Here is a 23,119-nt window from a genome sequence, read left to right as displayed (position 1 = left end):
GGTCCCATGACACTCAAAACTTTCTGGTTATTTATATATTAACTTTACCTTCCTAGTGAGGAAATCACCCATGTTTCTTTTTTTAAATCAAAAATGGGATAATTAGACCAATATTTCGAACATTTCTAGTGCTTTTCACAAATTGCTATGCCCCGCCCCTCAAAAAAGTTGACTTCAGCAAACCGCAGGTCACGTGACCGTTGACGTCATCTCCAGAACGCGACTCGCAAAGAGTGGATTGATGAGATGTCGCGCGCCGTACAAAGTACGTACAAATGCATTGTGCACATGTGTTTGCTATCTCACTTATCATCTTAATTCCTGTGATTGTTTCGCGGAAAAGAAATTCTGCTTCTGAGCCGTGTATGAACAACAATCATGAGGCAATTATTTATCACTTTACTACCTTGTCGTAGTCGTGTACAAATCCAATACATGTATGCACAATAAAGGGCTATACCATGTCCACAAAATATTAAATGTGACTGTTGAACCTTTCCATTAAAAAATAAACTTACAGGGACATTCAAGTAAAATACTAAAGATTAATATTGCATCATTTCAAGGCGCAAGGAGGTAATTTTAAAATCAAACAATGTGAAAAACCTGCACCCACATTTTGCAGCTTATTGAATTGTTCATTGAAACCAGCCTGCTGGGATAGGTACGATTCCACATGCATGCAAGCCAGGTATGGGGCTGCACTCGACATACATGGGTTTATTATAAAGTGAAGGTACCGCTTCCATTGGCTTGCTATTCATCAACATTTAGCCAAAATGCTGTAATAAATGAACAGGAAAAATATGTTGGCACAACTATGAAAGACAAATTTATCTGTCCTATTACACGGCCTCATAGCCGCGGGACTCTTACGCATTGACTAGTACATTGTGTGCATGCTAATACAAGTTACTTGTCAACTCTCGGGTCCCGACTCGTCCGATAAATCCGTCGTCTGTCCGACAAATCTTACGTGCTGTGGTTTTCTTTTATTATTTTCTTTTCTTCATTGTTTTATACTGGCGCTACATGACAATAGTAGGAATAAAATAAATAAAAATGCAACAGAACGTCAGATTTATCAGACTACTCTAGACTATTGTGTCACAAGGTGTGTTCTGCACACAAGTTTTCATCGTATCCGGATAGCTAGATTGCTTTCTTTTTATGCGCGGAGAGACACGGCCGATGACATGGGCTGGCCTTGCTTGCCATTCATTCGCCGCGGTGCAACATGTCCACTGTCACGTCACCTCACTAAAATATTTCTGATATTGAGCAGTATGCAAGTCGAATTTACATTATTGAATTACGAATAGGATTTAGTCTAACCAGTTGTTATTGCCAAGTCTTCCTTCGATGTCCTCCCGATCATCATGAACACCGGGAATTTCATTGCCAGTTTCCTCTGCTTGTCCTGCTTCGGGCTCGAACTGGTAAGGCCGTATTCCATTTCCAGCTGCCTGAACTTCACCTCCCGCGACGACGTTATCCGACAATTCTCCATCTGATTCAGACCAAAATCCTTCATTTCTCTCACACTCACTGTCGCTACCAGACAAATCAAAGTCCATGTCATCCATTATTCAAAACCAAATGTTTGATTTTTTAAAAGCAGAAATGAACGAAGCGTTTGAGTCGACCAATCGAATGTGGAAACACACAGGAAACCAATAGAATCACGTAGACCACTAACCCGAGTAATTTACGTGCAGCCTTTGTCGTTCTGGAGATGACGTCATGTGGGTTATGCCCCTTTCAGTAGATTTCGGCAGAATTTTTAGGGGCGTTCCCGAAGAGGTTTGTTTTTTTTATTTTTAATTTTACATTTTACAGAACGAGTATTGTGAAAAAAAATTGTCAGATCTGAAATCACGATGAAAAACTCCTATAGGACATATCTATATATATATATATATACATCTAATTTCAGTACTTTTGGGTGTAATGGGTTCTTTTAGTGCCATGGAATCGCTGAGGGGTGTACAATAATGTGCCAGACAAAGCTTGAAGCCCACTGTGCACACCAAAAGTTGCTGCTGTGAAGGAAAAGCTGTCGGTGGTGTCATCATGGAGTGACCGACCAAACAGCTGCCTCCGGCATATTGAGGAGTAACAATTCCATGAGAAAATGGTACATTGATAAACAGGTCAAGCTGTACGACAACAGTTTCAGAGCGAATATATGTTTGAGACTTGAAAAGCATGCTTATAAATCACCACACCACATGAATCACCACACAGTGACAGACTCACCTGTTCTAGCAACGGCTTTACACCTTCCAACACATCCTCCACATAGTGACACAGCTCTGGGTGCAGACAAACCTGTCAAGCAGATCGGAATCGGCAGCCAAAATTGCAATGTGAATAAAAAAAAATGTCAAGCAGCTAGGTAGTGAAAAGTTGAGGTGGAATGTGCCATGTGGTGTACCCGTACCATAACAGGCACATTGTATTTGAGCCGACGAGAGAATGCCCCAGCAGGATAGATTTGTCTCACGTACAGGATGTAATGGAAAGCCACCTCCAAGAACTCACAAATGCAGCCAGCCACCACTGCACACAGACACATACAAAGCATTGCAATGACATCTTCATGTGTTGCTAAGCATCGTAATGCCCTTTGGTAAAATTAATGAGACAAAACATGGACTGCCTTTACAGACGGAAAGATTTCTGCAGCCATAATTGCAACCACAAAACCCTAATGCCTCACAACCACCACCATATACCTGGCTGACAGGTCTCTAAACCAATATGAGGCAGCTGAAGTTCGATTGGAGCACACAACTTGCTGCTCTTCCCTATGGCCTGGCGACCCAGCGGCCAGCATCACATCTGTCTTTCCTGGACTCTGTGGAATTTAATTGTCTCAACATTATTCGCATCTCCCACGATGAGGCTGAAGCACAAGGTCTGCTGTTCTCACATCATAGGCAGGTCGGTGGTCTGTTTCCTACCATCTCTCCTTGAATTAAGCTCTCTCTACTTCAAACCCTCCAAACCCCTCTCTTTCCACTCCCCACCCCACAAAAAAAACTCTAGGATGTACGTGTTCTTCCAATCGTTGTTCCTATGAAGCACGCAGCTGCCTGTGGGTAAGCATCAATTCTTACAGGGGTGCAGCGGTGCCATTGATGTCGTGCCCTCTGTAAGTTAGACAATGAATTTGTAATTTTTGACCAACTAATGATGGCAGATTCGGCACCCAGTTTCATGTCCATCTGAGGGAAGGTGCACACGTTGATCAATCACCCTGCATGCGAAACACTATGATGGCAGTTTATAGTTGGGTCGAGATTCAAACCCAGACAGCTCAAAGGCAAGTGTGCGTACCTCGAGGCCATAATGCCAGCCCTTGTTCTTCCAGAAATGCTCCCGATTTAAACATCCAAAATCCAGGCTGACTGTAAACCTTAAGTTAATCCGTTCCTAAGCCTGGTGTTGGATTAACGGTCAAGGTGGCTGGCTTATACCCCTGGGGTCTTGAGTTCAAGCCCCTATCAAACCATTTAATCAACACCAGGTGCATTGACTCAGTCTGTCATCCTGAGGTCAGCAAAATGAGTACCAGCTTACTGGTAACAGGAGGCATTGCATCAGCGGTACAGCCGCACCCCCAGAAAATGATGCAGCTAAACAGCCACGTGCTGTACACGAATAAATAAACAAATAAATCAATAAAAATCCATTCCTCACTTCTCCAGTATGTGGGATCGCTTTCCGGAGGCCGTGCTGTCCCACTTTTCGCTCCAGGGCTTCCAGCCGGGAGTCCACTGCCATCTCATGGTGGTTATGGTGTATCCTTCATACTTATCCCTGTTAAACCTTCCTAACACAATCCTCTTAAATGCAAGTCTGCCTGTCTGTGTTTCTCTCTCTCTCCCTCACAGTTAAATGGATTTAACTTGTTTATTGTAGCAAAGAGTTACCCCACTGCCTTGCTATCAGCTCATGCCCTTTGTCACCTTTCTCTTCAATGAGCCTTGACTCCATACATATATATACATATATACATTATATATATATATATATATATTATATATATACATATATACATATATACATACATACATACATACACACACATACGAGCAGGCAATGCAACATCGGGTCCCTCTTCCCACCCCACCTCCCCTGTGAGACAAATTCATCGATATGACTGAAATAATGACACTATAGATGTTTTCCTCATCGGCATGTCATGAATCTGGGGTGTGTTCAGTTACAAAGTTTCTTGGAGAGCGCTTGCCAATTGGCTTAAGCACTCAAGCACGCACTCCATGAGAAACCGTTAAGGAACAGCTGGCTTGGCAAGCGCAAGCTAGCTGCTTCGTTACAACACACCAGTGGACATCTCAACAGCATACAGTAAATACAAAACAACGACAAAAGGACTTTTCTTCAAAAATATTTAAAACACTTCAAATATTAATCATGAGTATTTTTGTTGTAATGAAAACATACCTTGTTCAGACCCACACATCCACCCACAAACACGAACTCAGCTTTATATATTAGATTAGGCGACGGTGAGACACGTCACACAAAACTGCCATATTTGAACGATATTTCCTACTCTTGTTAATCTATTCTTCTTCTTCTCCCTCTCACAGTAATCACCAAATACACTTCCTATCCTCCATCATATGATTTTTCCATGAGTTTTAGAATGTAATAAAAAAGGCTCCAATGATTCGTGCATTCCTGCTATTGTAAACATCGCTGCGTGATGACGTCATGAGTCGGGACATCTGTTTTTCATACTTCACACAGAAGCAAACACAGGATATTTTTGATTGCAACAGTCATTGCAAATTCTGGTAAGCAAACATCGAGTTATAAGCGACACGTCAGTGTCTCGCAGACAGAAAGTAACTGCGTTTGACGTTCCACAAAGTTTTTTTTTGTTTTTTTTTTAATGAAATATCACTATTTTCTTTCCTCTGCATAATATAAGAATTAACGTTCCTTCATTGGGTGGTGTATATCAGACAGCTTCCACGATCGCTGCGCACAAAACATGCATTACCTTGTTTGAGTTGTAATCAAAATGTTACTTTTTTTCTCCCCCCCCCCCCCACCTCAAAACGGTATCTTCATGCAATAATAGAAGATGTGTTGATCAGTCTTCAAATTTACATGAGGCCTTTAAAACAATCTGAGCGACGTGGAGAGAAAAAGATGGTGATGATTTCTGGACGGCTGGAGGGCATGGCCTGAAGAATGTGCGGTGCTTATGACCCACCCACAGACAGACAGACAGATACAAACTCAGCTTTACATATTAGAATATATTGTTACGGCCAGAGGTACCGAGTTATTATGAGGGGGTTTAATCCCCGTTTGTCCTCGGAAGAGCCGGACCTGGGGCGACCGCTCACAATTAACGTTGTGGTATGGTGAGTTGCTTTAGAACCACGAACACCACTCAGTTAACCACGAGTTCCAGTGTCCACCGTCTAATTATTCCATTTAACTAGAGGTCACGTGGTTTCCTGAACAGGGAGCACGCCCTTGGCAAAGCACCAATCTTATCTTGATTCGATTTTAATTAGGGCGGCCGAGCGTTTAACCGCTGGTGCGGTGCCGACTATTATTGGTCAATTTGTGTGGTAATTACCTCCCAGTCTATCTAGGTTCAGACAATGCTGGATCAATGGAAGGAAAGGACAAGCACGGACAGGTTGGAACGTCAACGAAGCAATTTATTAAAAGAAAATAAATAAATAAAAAGAACTTTTTATTTCCGTGTGGTAAAAATTAGTAAATTCAAATCAATCAAAATAATGGCAAGAAAATAAAGAATTAATCAGGCACTGATAGAAAAAGAGACAAAGAGCAGATGCTTATCACGATGCCTTACTTAACAATTAAACACGAGACAAGGGTACCCAGCAGATCATTCAGGGGGCGGGGCGTGGGGAGGGAAGATAAATAGTCTCGCTCACCAAATAGAAGTCGTATGTCAAATAAAAACATCCTGAAATGTATGAGCATGCCTTGTGTTACCAGCGCCCAGGAACCAGGGACGCCAAGAGCTGGTCTCAAGCAGAAGGAGCATTAACGGTCCAAGCGTCACCCACCACCAGGAGCCACAACTGACGGACAGCTGTAAGGAGCTGTGAGGAATTGAGGTGCTGTGAGGAGCTGAGGATGTCACCAACTCACGAGTGTCGAATGACTGGTAAAGTCATCTGACTAACTGGTAAAGCCGTCTGACTGACACCGACTCACTGACGCCAGCTCAATCCCAAACTGACTCGTCCACCGACGACGAAAACAGCCATTTGTCAGAATTACCGAGGGAAAACGTGAAGCGCTCATAAAACATCAACAACAATTATCACCTCAATATGAAAAAGAGCCAGTTCGCGTCCATAGAGCTGCTGAACAGGGTGTCAAACGTTGATGTAATAAGGCGGGTGTCGAGCCTCCGTTGGGCTAATGGCTATCTCACGTGCATGAATGTGTCTGTCGTAAAGAGAAAAAGGAGCTTTCCATAAGAGGGGGAATCTATTCTTTTCCCTTCTCAACACATCACATTTAGAATCCCACCAGACATGGGGATAGGTCTATCCTAGACATGCATTTAGGGAAATAACTGTCTGAGGACCTGGATGTTTGTATGCATTCGTCGGATCGGATTCCAAAACCAATAACAATAAATATATATATATATATATATACACACAGACATACATACATACATACAGATAGATAGAGATAGATTTTTCTCACCATGTCTGCTATCTGCCGATTGTTTGGCAGCCATTGTGGATATTTTTCTCACTTTCTTTTCTCCCTGTAGATATATATATATAAAAAACAAAACAAAGATTACTCCAACTTTTGAGGGCAATTATCACAGGCATTGTCATATCAGGTAACAGAAAGCTTTTAGATGCAAAGTGAAGAATAATCTGCATCTCAGAATATACAAAACTATCTTTTTGTATGTGTGTTACATGATACAAGTGCAGAGTGGTGCAGAGAATTGAGCTGCCTAATCATGGTTTGATTCCCGACTCAACTATAAAAACTGTTGGATTGCTACTTCGCAGGCAGGGCGGGCAGAGAGACCACCAATTAACGGGACGCAGAGTTTGGCGTCCATCCGAGGGACGGAGCAATTTGTGATGGATCCCCCTCCCTGAGAGGCACCAATCCGACAGTTTACAGTCGGGTCGGGGAACAAATCCAGACACACACCGCTCACAGGAAGTGTGCTACCTCTCCACCATCTGTCAACCCACATTTTTACATGAATGAGGGAGAAACATCATAACACACAAGGAACTTTGGCACAGGAGGAAGTAATTTGGCCCATCATGCCTGCACTGCACCAACCCCAGAAACTACCTCCAAGTCCTGCAAATATCCCTGGATCCATGTACCTCCAATACATCTAAGTTCCTATCCAATTCTAATTTAAACCTACAGTATCTCACCCCTCTACCATTGCCAAAGAAAGGGGATGCAAGAGAATGTTCAAATCACCGAACTTTATATATTAGTTCTCACGGTGAGCCTTGATCTCACATGCTCGCATGATATTGCGAGCCGCGAAAGCAAAAGATCACTCAATATGGAATGGAAGACTTCATGAAGCGAGAAAGGTCCCATTGAGAAAGCAGGTTCCACAAGATGAACAGGTATGAGGAATCAAATTGCAAATCTGAGGTGGATCATGGAAAAAGCAATGGGAAATCAAAGGAAGGTGAACACATCTCTGTTTTGTAGATCACGAGCAGGGGTATCCAGCATTGCCCGCTGCTGTCCGAATCCCGTTGGCATTTTGAAGAAATCAAACAAACACTTCCCTACACACACTAAAGGCCCTGTCACACCTTGACGATTTAGCCAGCGTATGCCTGACGCATGCAAAATTTGGCTAAAACGCTGGCACACGTCGGATACGTTATGGGTAAGTTTGTATATGTTAAGAGCACGCTGGCATACGTCGTAGTACGCTGGCTTTTTTTCGTAGTATGCTGGCATACGTCGTAGTACGCCGAGGTGTTCGACAAATTTTCCATGCTTGAAATTTTTCGACGTATGCCAGCGTATGACTCACACGTTCCGCATAACACTGGCCATAAGTTGTAGGCACGTTACGCAATCGTTGACACACGTTACTTGTAAGTTACTCATAAGTCAAAACACGTCAAGGTAATGTTTAGCATACCCGAAACTTATTTCTAACCTATGAGTAACATGTTGTAGGCACGTTACGCGATCGTTGACACACGTTACTTGTAAGTTACTCACAAGTCGAAACACGTCAAGGTAATGGTTAGCGTCAGTGTTCCAGACTCCCTGGTTTTTTTTTTCTTCGGTATGACGGTGATGTTGACTCTTTGATTTCTAGTGCGGTTATAATAAAATATAATTAATAGGCTGCCGCTCAACGATTTAAATCATAATCGCACTAGAAATCGAAGTGTCAACATCACCGTCATACCAAAGAAAAAAATAAACAAACAAAAAAAAAAAACCAGGGAGTCTGGAACACTGACGCAAGCCATTACCTCGACGTGTTTTGACTTATGAGTAACGTACAAGTAACGTGTGTCGACGTGTGTCAACGATCGCGTAGCGTGCCTACAACTTATGCCAGCGTATGCGGAACATGTGTCATACGTCGAGAAATTTTCAACATGTTGAAAATTTCTCGACGTACGACGACGTACTGTATGCCAGAAAACTACGACGTATGCCAGCGTGCTCTTAACGTATACAAAAACTTACCCATAACGTATTCGACGCGTGCCAGCTTGGTTCGGCAAATTTTTCATACGTCGACATACGCTGGCTAAAACGTCAAGGTGTGACAGCGGCTTCACACTTCGACGTCTAGTGCGGTTATGATTCGAATCGTTGAGCCGCAGCCTATGAATAGCCTACGCCACGTGATCGTTGGCAATACGCTGCCACGCACTATGCATAAGTTAGACTATCGTTGGGCATAGGTTGTGAACGCCGATAACACGCTCAGCATTCGTTGGTATAAGTTATCTATATGTGATTAAAACGTTCTGAGTACGTTACTAACACGTTATGCATACGTCCAACACGTTATTATACGCCCAAAACTTTAAAAAAAAAACATCAATAGTTCAGCGTACGCCAGCGTTTTACATACATTTTGAGACCTTGCCATACGCTGGCTAAAACGTCAAGGTGTGACAGCCCCTTAAGGAATGGGGGTCGGGGATCATTTCATAATCACCTTTCACATTCTGACAAAGGCTTCAGCACTATAGAGCGATTAAAAAATTAACAACTTTGTGGGGTTTTTTTTCTCCATGGAGTGCAAGAAGAACGAGATGGTATTCAGACAATATTGTTGTAGATTTTCGCCCGTCCGGCGTACGGACGACCGCCTTTAGCCCAATTGCAGCCGCACGCGCCCACCAATCGTGGCAATCTAGTCGCAGCTTCCGGATCAACGCCGAAACCCAGCTACGGGTATTTTTAACACACCATAAACCAGCCAACTCTTCTGTCCACGTGCTACAGGGTCAATCGCCGAATTGTCGATATACCTAACTATTTGCGCAGACAGAATGCCGGGAGTTTATACCTCGACGGGGCATGCACGAAAACGAGCCGCTTCAGCAGCTCGTTCCGTATGCGATTGCCGAGCGGTTTTATATCGCCAAGTCCCGTCGGACCAGATGTACGTTTTATCGGCATATAATCAGCCAGTTAATATTCCGAATGCATCATGACAGTCAATGGCAGAAAGTGACACAACGAGCAGGCTAACATTCAAACAATAGGGGTATTTATTTTAAATGCACATATGCAATGAATGGGGGGATGGGGACAAAACACGAGCAAAAAACCTACATCCGATGCCTATAATCATGTACACAATCATGCACTTAATCAGTTCTACTTAGGTAGACAAGGCACCACAGACTTTCATCCAAAACCCCAGAAAGAAAGAACCGGGCTCGTGAGCCTTTATAATTGCTCGGAGCCGGGATGACCGAAGGGTCTCCGAGAGACCGAGTGGGCTACCTGGCCACCCTCATGGTGACTCGCTGGATCCTGGTTCGGCGACCATCGGTGTCTGTGCCCGGACCCCCAAGTTCCGACTGGCTCCCTTGGTCGTCCGGCCTCCACTGCGGCCTGGTCTAGCCGACGACGCGCTGGAGGAGTGAATGGGTCTCGACTCAGGCCTCCTGGTTGCGCCGGCGAACCCCCAGCGAACCAACTGCCCAAACTCCGAACTCTCCAGCTCCCAACGGGGCGTCTCTCCACTCCCACCGCCGACTGCAAGCCACGAAGCCCAGCGGTCTCTCTCCGGTCAAACTCAAGCGCTCTCCCCAACTCTCCGGACTTCAACACTCCGAACTCCGAGCTCCCCACACCAACTCAACTGCAGCGCTCAACTCAAGCGCTCTCCTCAAGCACTCTCTCCAAGCGCTCTCCCCGACTCCGACTCTCGTCTCCTGACTCTGGACTCCAGACTCTCTCCAACGGCCCAGCTCAACTGGCTTCTCGGCGTTCCAGCACGGCTCTTTATCGGGTCCGGGGGTGCTCGCTCTTTTACCTTCGACCCTTCACCCCCGGCTGGCTCCGCCCCTCTCACTTTCGATTGGCCAGCTCTTTCAGAGGTTAATGCCGTTTTGATCCGATCTTGCCATCAAACGCAGCCGTGTTGGAGATCACCGGCAAACGCGGCCGTGGGTTGTCGTTGTTGTTGTTGTTAAAATAAAGATAGAAAAGAACAACACCACCTCAACGATGCACAGCCCGGCACACGAACAATTCCCGTTGTACATCGGTGGGGAATTCTAACGTGGAACACACACTTACCGAAACAACTGACGTCTCAGGAACCTGAATGGTGTTCTGTGAATTTCCACAACCGTAACAATAATTAGCCCATGCAATCTTGAGAAGGACTTGGTGTGAGCAAACTTGTTCAGGCGGAAAAAAAATTTGTATTGACATCTATCGACCTACACACCTGAGGTAAATATGTACAAATTATACTTTGAAAAGTCTGCGATAAAAGTACCGTACGTCACAAAGTCGCGTTTATTCTCGGTATCGAGTGTTTTCATTACTGCCAAGGCTGATAAAGACGTCACAATAGATGGATAAAGTATAAATCTGGAGATCGTTAAAACGCTAAATTGTACGTCGTCGACTTCTTCTTCTTCTTCGCTTTTTCACCAGCCGAGCACACAATTTACAACGAGCCAAACCCGCGCTCCGGACGAAGTTTCCACAGTGAGGGTTCGTCAGGACGTCAATATATCCGGTGTTCACAATGTGATTTATCGAATTTCTTTATAAACAATGTTTCTTGTTACATTTTTTTTTGTGTCAAATTCTCCTTCTGAGGTAGTCAGCATGTGCAGAAGAGGGTTTTACATTGCAGACGCTGTTTTATCGGAGTGGCATTACGCCTCTCAGCGGTGACGGTCTGTCGACGACAGACGTAATGACGTCAGCGAATGACCGATGACGTCATGACGTCATTACGCCTCTCGGCGGTAAGTCTGGAGTCCTCAACCATGCCCGGCTGGGTTCGGGTGAGGGAACAATAGGAAGAGACAAACCAAGTATTATTTGGGTTGACGGGCTCCACCAGGCTCTCCCTACCAGAGCTTCGGTAAGCTGTGCAGGATCGGGATGTTTGGAGAAACCTGGGGCGTGCTATCGCATTCCAAGCAACTCGTTCCGTAAAAAGCGGTTTACAAGCGGCTCGCCTAGCCGCTCGGCAATCAGAGCAAGCGATTAATTCAGAGAAGTGCTTCATAACGTGAACGAAAATGGCCGCCGAAGTCAGATTCAAAATGATACTACAACCATAACCCTGCCATATACACTGTACTTAGAATATTATTGAAACGTATATATTTCATGCTTTCATTATTACTTCAACTTTTCCTCACACTTCTTCAAAATCGACAAACATAACCCCCCCCTCCCCCCCAAAATGCACAATGGTAGGGTGCATTGATAAGCTTGACAGGGAACTCCTCCGAATTCCCCATTTATTTATCTTTCCATATTTCTGGCACTCTGTCGCCGCTGCGAGCACATTAAATTCGTTTGGGGAAGTTGTCACAAGACGATCGAATAAAACTGAAAATGACGGCCCGGACATCATTTGTTGAGTTCCACGATAGCATCGTTTCCATGGAAACCGCTATGTTATTTAGCGGTGCCAAGCATTCCGTTCCGTTGGAGTGCTTTGAATCAGGCAAGTCGCTTGCTTTACGGAACACCCGCGACTTAACAAAACGAATCGACGAAACTCAATAACTCCCTCTATGTGCCGCGACGGTGAAATGGAAACATCACTCCGATTGTTGATTTACAAAAACAAAGGAAGCTCAGATGATATCAGAACGAAAGTAAAGCGAATGATCGATTTGTTTGAAATGAGGCCTAGTTCTTGTGCGCAGAACCATCATATTGTCGGCTACTCAGTACTCGGTCTTACCGTCATTATAACAACACGTAGCATGGTAACTCACCTCATGCAGGAAAAAAAGATCCCCCACAATGATCCACCATTAAAATTCCATTTTTAAAACGCTTTTAAACTGGTGATTTGTCCTGTGTGGAGCAACATCACACCCTATTTTACAGCTCATCTGTCATTGGTTATCCATAATCACGTGGTTGTTTTGTATTCTCATGCTTTCGACACAGTTCAATAATGACCTGTTAAGGCCCAAATCCGTCTGTGTATTACGTCCGCAAAAATTGAGGAACTTTCAAAAGCACTCCAGACTGAGGAGTATTATAGCGTATGTAAGGATTAAATTAAGTAAACGAAGGGAGGGGGATAAATGGAGAGAGAAATGAGGTTTGCAGGGTGGGAAAGAAAGAAAGTTATATATACTAGTTACTAGTACGTGCCCGTAAAAAAAAAAAAATTAATAAATAAACATTCAAACCGCGAGCAAGAAACAACAACCACACAGGCCGTTTCTTTGCTCTCGCGTGCCCATACGTGCGTGGCCCGGAAGTTCGCATATCGCAGTTACGATTATTCGCAATTTAGTTTTAATGGCCAATTATTCAATTTGCGCCAACGTATTTTGCCTTTTCGCAATGTCATCGCAAAGAAAAACAAAGAGAAGAGAGAGAAAAAATTTTTTACTTCCTGGTTCAGAGCATACCTGCTCACTCTGATGTTACCGAAATTTATGCACCGTCTAATATGAAAACGATCATAACATGGGGTATTGTGTTTATCTGTAAATGCGCATAAGAAATCGAGAAATTATTAGAATACACGAAGTCATCACTCTCCGGAAGTCCGTACGTTGTAACCCGTAATGGGGAACGCGGCTGAGGTTCCCTTCCCCCATCGGCTATGCCCACGCAACAACGTGTCTTGTCATTGGTTGGTAAATAAATGGCCATAACTTGGGAGGCACTTGTCCGATTAATATCAAACCTTGAAAAGGCACATCCTCAGGTCCCCAGCAATATATCTGGCAAGTTTCAATTAGATCAGACCAGTGGTTGTCGAGAAACAGCGGTCACACACACACACACACACACACACACACACACACACACACACACACACACACACACACACACACACACACACACACACACACACACACATTGCTGGAATTATAGATAGATAAAATGTACAGTTAAAGAGGGGTGGGGCAGAAGTTAAGTATTCTGCCACATTTGCTTACGTAATAGATGGATGGCTTACAATTTGCTGTCTTCCTCCGACCTTGCCAACCCCACCCCCCCCCCCCCCCCCACCATGACAGTAATCCCCTACGATGAGAATATCATCTCAGAATACATATTTGTAAAATATCTCTCTCTCTCTCTCTGACTCTCAAAAATTCCTTTATTCTCTCTTGGGTGTGGGTGAGGGTGACAGACAGACAGACTCTTGTTGTGCGGCAGATTGAATTGAGGAGATTTCTCCATATAATTGCATTATGGGACAGCTCACTGATTGCAGATGAACAACGGTGTCCTCCAAGATGCAACATCACTTGATGCCAATGTCGGCAGATCGTGTAACTGTGATGATCACTTGCTGATTCATTTGTATATTACAATTGAATTTGCTGCAGAGCTTGAGTATCAAACAAAGACATCTTTGCAACAAGCCGTCACCATTGAACGGTTTTGTCCATCCTGCAAATTCTTTCCCAAACACACACACAGCAGTACAAGAACTGGGATTTTATTAATAAACACATCACATTGCATTCTTCCCAATTCACTTTCTCACTTCCTGAACAAAGCTTTATATGATGGTGCTCAAACAGTAACAAACTATAATAGATACAACCGTACAAGCATCACATGATCGCTCCGTGACAATTGAAAACTGAAAAAAGGTACCAAACTATACATTAAAGATACAAAAGTGAAAAATTACTTTCATAAAGAGTGTTTGTGATAGAATACAATGTTATGCATTTATAATCAGTCTGTAGGGATGTGTGAAAGTCAAATTATTCGTTTTGGAACTGCTCATCCAACTGATAATTCACTGTAAAGGAGCCCAAACATTTGTGGCTAACCCACTGATTTTTGTATGCACGATGGAGATGCAAGAGAGTTAGACAGAGCTTTTTTTCCAAAGGCCACCACAGAGGCAATGGTTGACCCAACGTTGCTCCCAACTCCTCACGATGTTTGCCATGGCAGGCCGGGGTGGTGCACGAAGGAGGGTCACACAACCACATCTTGGGGCATGAGATGGAACAATGTGGAGGTTAGAAGCAACAACAGCAAGTAGAACAATATTTTAACTCTTGTTGCAACAGATGGAGAAAAAGATTCAAACACATCTGTACAGAGCGGTTTCACAACCAAACACCCATTAACACCACAATTGGGGGAGTGAAATGAATTATTTTTTTTGTCATGGCGGTTTTCACTGACAGCATTGAGGCATCCAGAGTAGAGAAATAAAAACTTATGAAACTAGAGAGTTCAAACAACTTTCCCCACACAGTCTTGAGAAAAAGGACGTGGGAACGATCTTTTCAACTCTTGCTTTGTGTTTTCAAGCACGACCTATATTAGTTTTGTTCTTGAACTTTGAATGTCAGGTGCAATGGTAACCATATGCGACATGCTGCCATATTTGTCTGAATGCTGAATCTCACAGTTACTCTGCCCTCAGGGCATGAGATGGCATAAATGTTTTTCCAGACACTACTAAACGGAAGGTTTTTGAAAGTGCCAAGAAGGCGATTTGTGTTGTGTTTAAGTATATAATTTCATTTAAATAATGATTTTAAAGGTTGTAGAAATATATATATATATATATATATATATATATATATATATATATATATATATATATATATATATATATATATATATATATATATATATATATATTGTTACGAATCTGGAAGCCATGAGCAATCAACATTCAGGTCCCTATAGAACAGTTATTTTGATAAGTAAATGTGGATAGATAGCCCCCTTTCCCTTGTTTAATGGGTAATTAAATGTTCATGTGCTGCAGAGTTATTTTGATATAGGATTTTTGTAACAACAACAACCACAACAACACGACTGCACCTCGCTTCCTCACACCTACGCCATTGCCTACGTGCGTGTCAGCACGTACGTGGGTGGAGTTCGCAAGGACCTGACGTCGCTCTCGCCCAATCAGGGAGATGCGAGCGAGTTCCCCGGTGGTCGTCCAATGAGCACAACCCACGCGGGATAATATTCCTCTGCCTGTTGGGGGGGGGGGGGCTGCCGCGACGGCCGTCACCCCCCCCCCCGGTCCAATCAGCGGACTTGGCGTCATTTGCGGCCATTGGGCGATGAGCGAACCGCGCCTGAAAAGGGGACGAACGAAGAGAGAGCAAACAATCTGCGCCAGTCTTCTCGAGCGCGTGCTCTGGTTCTCGGTTCTCAGTTAATCTCGTCGCTGGCGTGCTCTGGTTCTCGGCTCATCTCGTCGCTGGCGTGGTCTGCGTCTGGCTGCCCTGGTCCGTTCTTTGCCGACTGGTGCTCCGGGAAGGTGCGGACGTCGAGCCGTGCGCTCGCGGCCAGGTAGCCTGCCACGTTCTCCACCCTCAGCTCGACTTCCCTCAGAGCTGAAGGGAGAATAAAGACCATTTTGGGTCCGTTTCTTTTGGGTGTGCGTCTGTCTGTCGGCCCGTCTTTAAGTAGGAACTGTTAAGTGCTTGTGCTGTACATGATTTCATTTCTTTATAGTCGGTTTAACTCTGCTCTTTGTGTGTCCCCTCTTCCCCCCTATTATAAATAAATCCCTGTTGAATGTATTAGCTCGTTTTTGTGTTTCTTTTATTGGTTTTGCAAGGTGCGTGTTGGGGAATTAAAGAAGGCCGTTGTTGCCGTAGTTGTGTGCATTCGGACCGACGGGACCTCGGTAACCACCCGCTCGGGTTACGCACGGGTCGAGCACGGAAACGGTTCATCCCGTTCGAACCCCGTCGACGGTGTGAATACTCGGTAGCTCGCCACGTGGGTGTCTAAGTATTTTGAAGTTTGGCAAATAATCCCGTCCCATGTGGTGGAATTATTGACGATTCACGGTCCTGTAAGGGACACGTACCCTCGGAGTTTTCCGAAAGGTACGATCTGGACTCCGGGTGTTCGGTAGAGTCGACCCTACTGCTCCACCTAGCGGTCGTGCTCGCAGCCGATACCCGGCCCACAACAATATATATATATATATATATATATATATATATATATATCAACAATATATATATATATATATATATATATATCAACAATATATATATATATATATATATATTGTTGTGGTGGAGGAAATTCGCAAACCACCATTCAGGTCCTGTAGGTGAGATATCTCTGTAAGTACATGTGTAGTTAGCCCCAAACCCGTTGTTTAGAGGGAATAAATGTGATTCATTCGGGCTGCGACCCTTTAAGATAGCCCTTTTTCTGTTCTATCTTTATTTTGAACCAACCACGTCTCAACCGCCATCACACAACAACTACCAACCGCAACGCCACTTCACAACAACAACAATGCCGCCAACAGCCACAACCTTTACCGTCACGGCTCGCTCCCGTAAACATCACATCACCGCCATTCCAAGCGTCGCCATGGCCATCACCGCCACTTTAGGCCCTCCACCACCTTCACCTCTCCTCCTTCTGCGGCCATTCCCGCGCCGCTTGTGAACGCCGAGCGTCAGGCTGTCCTGGCCTCGTGCGGGACGCGCGCTGAGCCGCGGGTACAAAGAGCGGCCTTTCCGAGGGGAAGTCGGATCAGGAATGATTCACGCCCACTTCCGATCCGTCCAATCATTAAGCGCGGGGCGATTTGGCCCCGCCTCCAGGCGCGTCGGAGTAGAATCGATATATGCAAATACGAGAATCAGGGGAGGTTCACGCCCACTTTTCCTCCGTCCAATGGGCGAGCGTGGCTCCGCCCCCGAGTTCATCCTGATCCGGAAATTTGCAGATGGTTTCTCCTGCCGTACTATAAAGCGCCGAGCGCGGGGCGAATTCAGTCAGTTTTCTGTTTCGGGCTCGGGCGAGTTGGAGAGGTGTGGCGGCGGCGAAGTGTGGCAGCAGCAGTCAAGACGGGTCTGGAGGAGAGTCGGTCTGTCGGGGTTCGGAGTCTGTCGGGGAGCTGCAGAGAGGGGAAGCCGGGAACGCGGTCGAGGGCGCAGTGGAGTCGCTCGTCGCGGGACCCAAGCAAGCCAGCTATCCTCTTTCCCCAGAGCATTAACAACCCCCCCCCTGTTTCCCCCCGCGCTGAAATAGTGCGAAAAGGGGGCCCCGTTCCACCCCATCCCAAGCAGTGCCAACGAAACCCGCGGAGGAGCGCGGAGTCAGGGCACCGCCGCCATTTTGCGGCTCATCACAAGACGGGTAGGCTCCACGCGGTCTCGGCCCCAGGCCCGTCTACCCCTTGTCGTTGAGGGTGGCCCTTTTTCTTTTGCTTTTGAGTATATGTGTTGTCGGCGCCATCTGTAAAGTAAAACTGTGTAAGTGTTGCCGTGTGCTCGCGTAGTCGGTAGTAGATCTGCATTGTTGTGTTCCTTTTGTTACATTTGCTTTTGGTGCATAATTGTTGTAATTGTATATGTGTGCTTTCCGTTTGCCGCGGAATAAATGTGCCTCATGTTGAAATGTTTTTTTCCGTTTCGCTTCGTCTTTTCTTTAATTGAATCTCCATCTTACTTCACGTAAAGGGTTGGTAGTGGGCTAAATACGCCCGATAATTAATCGGAACCGTCGAGGTCGACGATATAACACCGCTCGGTTATCCCGATAGTACGGAACGGGTCGCTTAAAGTGGCCCATGTCCGAAGTCGACCTGCGGCGAGGTGCGATCGCCCGGTCTACCCTCCGTGTGGGTACTTAGGTTGGTCGAATTTGGCGAACAACCCTATCCCACGCGGGGGGCCGGTTGGCACGATCGTGGTGAAGCCGAAAGGCCCACCCGTGACTAGTTCCCGGCGTTAGTCCGAGAGGGTCACGACGGAATTGTCCGTCCGGTGGGCGACGTGCCGCGATTCGAGTTACGTGGCCGCTCGCACGCCGGCGGGCGCGAATTCGCAACAATATATGCAGCTCACGACCATTGATGCACCATCTTTTACACCACCTTATTCAGTATGTAAAATTAATTCTTCGTGCCTGCTGTTTGTGTCCTTTATGACATCCCTAAAAACAGTAAGTTTCCTGTTTCTAATGCTTTTCAATTTTGTTTGACAGACAGGCAGACAGACTAAAACAATTGCTTTACTGCTCTCTGCGCATGCGTAATCGGGATGAGATTCCATATGATTTGCCAATTTCAGAACCAAAGAACTGATAAACTGTAGGTTCTTGTTCCGATTTGCATTCGACAATGTTCAAATATATAACATTAAAATGAAATTAATATAGTTTCTTGATCATAGATTGATGTCTGTACACACACAGAGACGCACAAACAAAGTGAAGCAATCGTTTAACGCAGGGTCGGGTGAGAAGACCACGAGGTGGGGGGAAGCTATGTCGATTCCCACCAGATTCCCCAGAATTGTAGGCCGTCGCTCATGGATAATTCCGTGACGTGGCGGGTCACTTAACCGACCGTGGACGCCAATAACTCGATCGCGTGACCTAGGGTCCTCCTGCCTATGGAATTCGGTTACCTAATTAACCACGTGGTTTAACCACCGGGGAACCACGCCCTCGGTACGCCTTGTCTGAACCGGATCACTCTACCAGATTGGATCACGTTTCCGGATCGGATTCAGCCGAGCGACACTGCCAAGGACGTATTGGCAAGAGGGAACGGACCGTAGGGAATAAAGACCCGGCTAAACCTGGACCCCAACCATGCTGGACCAATGAGGGAAAAGACAAAGGCGAGCTGGGAACATTTCTACAACAATTATTTATTTACAGCAAGCGAGGAAAAGCATGTGGCACAACAAAGGTTTATTGGGTATGTAACGCAGGGAAAGATGAAAGAGATGTGGAGTGCGGCAATTATACAAGCAATTTACAAAGCAGACACAGTGCAGACTTGACGCGAGATTTTACACAGCAACAACAATAAAAGATCTTCTACAGGCTTACTTATTAGACAGGTGCCAGCACACTCAGACACACACAGAGAAAGAAACCCCAACGAAAAGGACTCTTGCAGTCAGGGAGAGAGGGGATTGAGGTTATATTTTTTTGGTACCTGAGCGTTTCGGGGGTAGGGATGCTCCGTGGTGCGGTACCCGACAATGGTTGCGTAGTTCGGGCCACAGCCGCACATGTCGAGATCGTGTCTGTAGGAGGAGCTTGAGTGGAGAAGGGCAGAGTCCAGAGGGCAAGGGTGGAGCAATAAGCAGGATGCTTGGTCGAAGACAAGTAGCAGGAACACACACTTCACTCCTCCTTCAATTCCCTCAATTCCTCCTCAATTCTCATCCATTCTCCTCAATTCACGGAGGACCCTCCGTCTTTATAGAGCTCGAAGCTCAGGGAGGAGCCATGCCGAAACCGACGTCATCGTCCGAGCCGGGAATTCTGACTGGCTCCGACCCTTCACGTGGTCCGCCTTCCTGGGATGGGTTTCGGCCAGACACCGGTATAGCCCACCCACCTGTGTGCAAAACGTATGTGACACGTCGCGCATGTCTGACCTTGGGCAGATGGATGGTGGTGCAGCTTAAAGCGTTTGTCCAGCCGAACGTGTGCGTCGGGATTTTGCCTCAGAAAACAAGACTCCGGGTAGACGGTGGTACGCTGTGGTAAGCGCGACGAGGGTAGCAAGCGAGGCAATGCATCGTGGATTGTCACGCTGTGGTAAGCGCGATGAGGGTAGCAAGCGAGGCAATGCATCGTGGATTGTCACGCTGTGGTAAGCGAGATGAGGGTAGCAAGCGAGTAAAGGCACCGTGGATTGTCACGCTGTGGTAAGCGAGACGAGGGTAGCAAGCGAGGCAATGCATCGTGGATTGTCACGCTATGGTAAGCGAGACGAGGGTAGCAAGCGAGTAAAGGCACCGTGGATTGTCACGCTGTGGTAAGCGAGACGAGGGTAGCAAGCGAGGCAATGCATCGTGGATTGTCACGCTATGGTAAGCGAGACGAGGGTAGCAAGCGAGTAAAGGCACCGTGGATTGTCACGCTGTGGTAAGCGAGACGAGGGATGGAAGCGAGGCAAATTTACCTCAGAAAATAAAAGGAGGGAATAAAATAAAATGGAAAAATGATTTAATAACCTAACTAATAGCCCATCGCAACACACTCCCTTGTCTTCCCACTAGACAAAAGGTAGGGACCTAACAACACGTATATTAATGGAATAATTGACTCGGGCCAACTATCTGTCGTAGGCATACGGTTCCGAGAACCACAACAATACGATTACAATGATAAAATAATGTTTTCAACTGTTATGAAGTAATTAATCGCCGCATCATGGCAGGAATGCTGAGAGGTAGGCATGCTCGCTCTGGGTTTGAATCCCGACCCAGCGAAAAACTGTTACCCTGGTGTTTCACAGGCAGGATGGTTCATTAACGTGTGTGCGTCTCTTGGATGGACGTTAAACTGGGCATCACATCTGCCGAAATCCCTAACCCCTCACTCCTCCTCCCCTCCCTCCCTCCTCCTCCCCTCCCTCCCTCCTCCTCCCCCTCCCTCGTTCCTCCTCCCCCTCCTCCCCTCACTCCTCTCCCTCCCTTCCTCACTCACTCTTCCTCCCTTCCTCCTCTTCCTCCCTCCTCCTCCTCCATGCAGGCAGACCTTTGCTTGGTCGATAGTGGATTTTAAATGGTCCTGCTACAGGTCTCAAAGTATCCAACTTCGTGTGTGTGTGTGTGTGTGTGTGTGTGTGTGTGTGTGTGTGTGTGTGTGTGTGTGTGTGTGTGTGTGTGTGTGTGTGTGTGTGTGTGTGTGTGTGTGTGTGTGTGTGTGTGTGTGTGTGTGTGTGTGTGTGTGTGTTGCAGAATGTGGAAGTCCTCCCAGGGTGGGCTCAAAGTATCCACTTTCATTTTGGTAAGGGGTCACGATTCATGGACCAAGCTGTGAAGCTTTTTCTGTTCTCAAAGTTTTGTGTCGAGGGCTCTCTTCAGGATCGTCGCTGAGCCTCAGACAGCTTCCAACTGTACTTTGTTTGGAGCAATATTCCCAGGGATGGTTTTTAATATCTCTGAGGTTTTTTTGTCATTCTCTTCGCTCAAACTATCACTGGTACAACGTTGGCATTCTTCAGCTTCCAGGATATTTTACTTCATTCTTGAGGTCTTCGTATTTGGTAATTTTCTTTATTTCTGCATCCTTTAGTCCAAAATCACTGGTATTAAAACGTCAATTAGCAATGCCTTCTTCTCTTTTTTGTACCGAAGTATGATATCCGATTTCAATGCTTTGTTTTCGATGGGATCATTAGGTCGTACGTGAGCGGGACTTCCATGTTTTCAGTAATTACTTTTGGTTAATGTTCGCACAAATTTTTTGAAACTGGGATATCAAAGTTTTTGCAAATGTGCCAGCAGATTACTTTACAAACTATGTTGTGTCGTTGTGTGTACAGCTGTTCTAACATGAATTGTTTTTTTTTTGTGCTCACTCATTAAGCATAACATATCATTCTCTTTCCTAATGCCAACTCCACCCCTCACCTATCTATTTCTCCTCCTCCCACTCCCCCAATTTCTGTCTATCTGTCTCTCACCTCCTCCTTCCCGCAATCTATAGCAATGTTTGTTGAGGGCGTCGCTCTCCCCATCTCCCCCTCCCCTTCCTTGCTTCCTCTCTCTCTCCCCTCCTCCCTTTCTCTCTCTCTCTCTCTCACTCTCTCCCCTCCCTCCTCCCTTCCTTGCCCTCTCTCTCTCCCTCTCTCTCTCCCTCTCTCTATCTCCCCTCCCCCAGCAAAGTGATGGGTTGTATTTCTAGTAAATAAATAATTGTGCATGTGCACAAACCACTACTGCTACTACTAATCCGCATGCCCAGCTAAGAGGCGTAGCGACCCCTGGGGGTTGATCCCTTTGCACTTCGTTCCCTTGGGACAGGGTGAACGTGAGATTAAGCTGGAATTGTGGAATTATTTTGCCATGGTACCGGCAATAGCTCGCCTAACTCTTCGCGAAGGACACCGTGGGATCTCCAACATCCACCAACTAATGCCGGCACACAGTATGCCTATTTTAACGTCCACCTATGGAATGAGAGTTAATAGCTGGCGCGAGATTCAAACCTAGGCCTGATAGCGTCAAGGTAAGACACATGCCACCATTAAAATACAAGTCCACAACCGACCATGCAAGATCAAAAAAAAAGCCCCCAGAATGGAAGATGCAACATCCAAACAGCCCCAACTGTCATTAGTATGGCAGTAGTCCACATGTGCAGGAAATATAGCATCTGGTGGTGATGGATCAGGCATCAAGTATTACCTGATGCAGGTTTTTGTCTGTTCAATGGGATGCACACCCAGGTATATACAACGTAAATGGTCTATCTTCTGTCCTGGAGGTCTGTAAGGTGCATAAAGAGAATTAAGATATGGGGTTCAAGCTGTCCATCACCAGCAATTATGGAATGTCCTAAAGGAATCAAAAAGACACCAACAATTTGGTGAATTTCAAGAACTGAATATTACAGCAAATGTTGCTATTCA

General features: G+C 45.7%; 3 protein-coding genes across 10 annotated transcripts in view; 1 reads left to right on the top strand and 2 right to left on the bottom strand.

The window, feature by feature from the left end:
* Nucleotides 1-12,747, bottom strand: part of MAD2L2 (mitotic arrest deficient 2 like 2) — a 34,635-nt gene extending 21,888 nt beyond the window's left edge. Inside the window, exons 1-6 of one of the 6 annotated variants that reach the window (XM_085845686.1) lie at nt 12,513-12,747; nt 7,512-7,684; nt 6,748-6,811; nt 2,444-2,562; nt 2,260-2,331; nt 1,336-1,510 (exon numbers count right to left, since the gene is read on the bottom strand). In XM_085845686.1, the coding sequence (XP_085701812.1) occupies nt 1,336-1,510; nt 2,260-2,331; nt 2,444-2,562; nt 6,748-6,781 (400 nt within the window). In that variant the 5' untranslated portion in view covers nt 6,782-6,811; nt 7,512-7,684; nt 12,513-12,747. Of the gene's footprint in view, nt 1-1,335; nt 1,511-2,259; nt 2,332-2,443; nt 2,563-6,747; nt 6,812-7,506; nt 7,685-10,836; nt 11,281-12,512 lie in introns of those variants that run through there. The other 5 variants (XM_085845683.1, XM_085845685.1, XM_085845682.1 and 2 more) reach the window with 5 other exon arrangements.
* A 1,446-nt stretch (nt 12,748-14,193) lies between these two features.
* MED16 (mediator complex subunit 16) overlaps nt 14,194-23,119 on the bottom strand; it is a 37,568-nt gene continuing 28,642 nt past the window's right edge. For 2 of the 3 annotated variants that reach the window (XM_085845673.1, XM_085845674.1), the window contains exons 14-15: nt 22,896-22,976; nt 14,194-14,717 (exon numbers count right to left, since the gene is read on the bottom strand). In XM_085845673.1, coding sequence (XP_085701799.1) covers nt 14,591-14,717; nt 22,896-22,976 — 208 coding nt within the window. In that variant the 3' untranslated portion in view covers nt 14,194-14,590. The remainder of the gene's footprint in view (nt 14,718-22,895; nt 22,977-23,119) is intronic. The other variant, XM_085845675.1, reaches the window with a different exon arrangement.
* The window catches only part of LOC147016738 (uncharacterized), a 29,824-nt gene continuing 21,317 nt past the window's right edge, over nt 14,613-23,119 (top strand). Inside the window, exon 1 of the mRNA XM_085845681.1 lies at nt 14,613-14,746. Within this exon, the coding sequence (XP_085701807.1) occupies nt 14,731-14,746 (16 nt within the window). The 5' untranslated portion in view covers nt 14,613-14,730. The remainder of the gene's footprint in view (nt 14,747-23,119) is intronic.

Source organism: Eptatretus burgeri, chromosome 11, assembly GCF_056783735.1.
Source record: "Eptatretus burgeri isolate ZD-2024b chromosome 11, Ebu_testis_v1, whole genome shotgun sequence".
Lineage (NCBI taxonomy): Eukaryota > Metazoa > Chordata > Myxini > Myxiniformes > Myxinidae > Eptatretus > Eptatretus burgeri.
The sequence above is the reverse complement of the archived record's forward strand: the minus strand, read 5'-3'. Positions and strand labels throughout refer to the sequence as shown.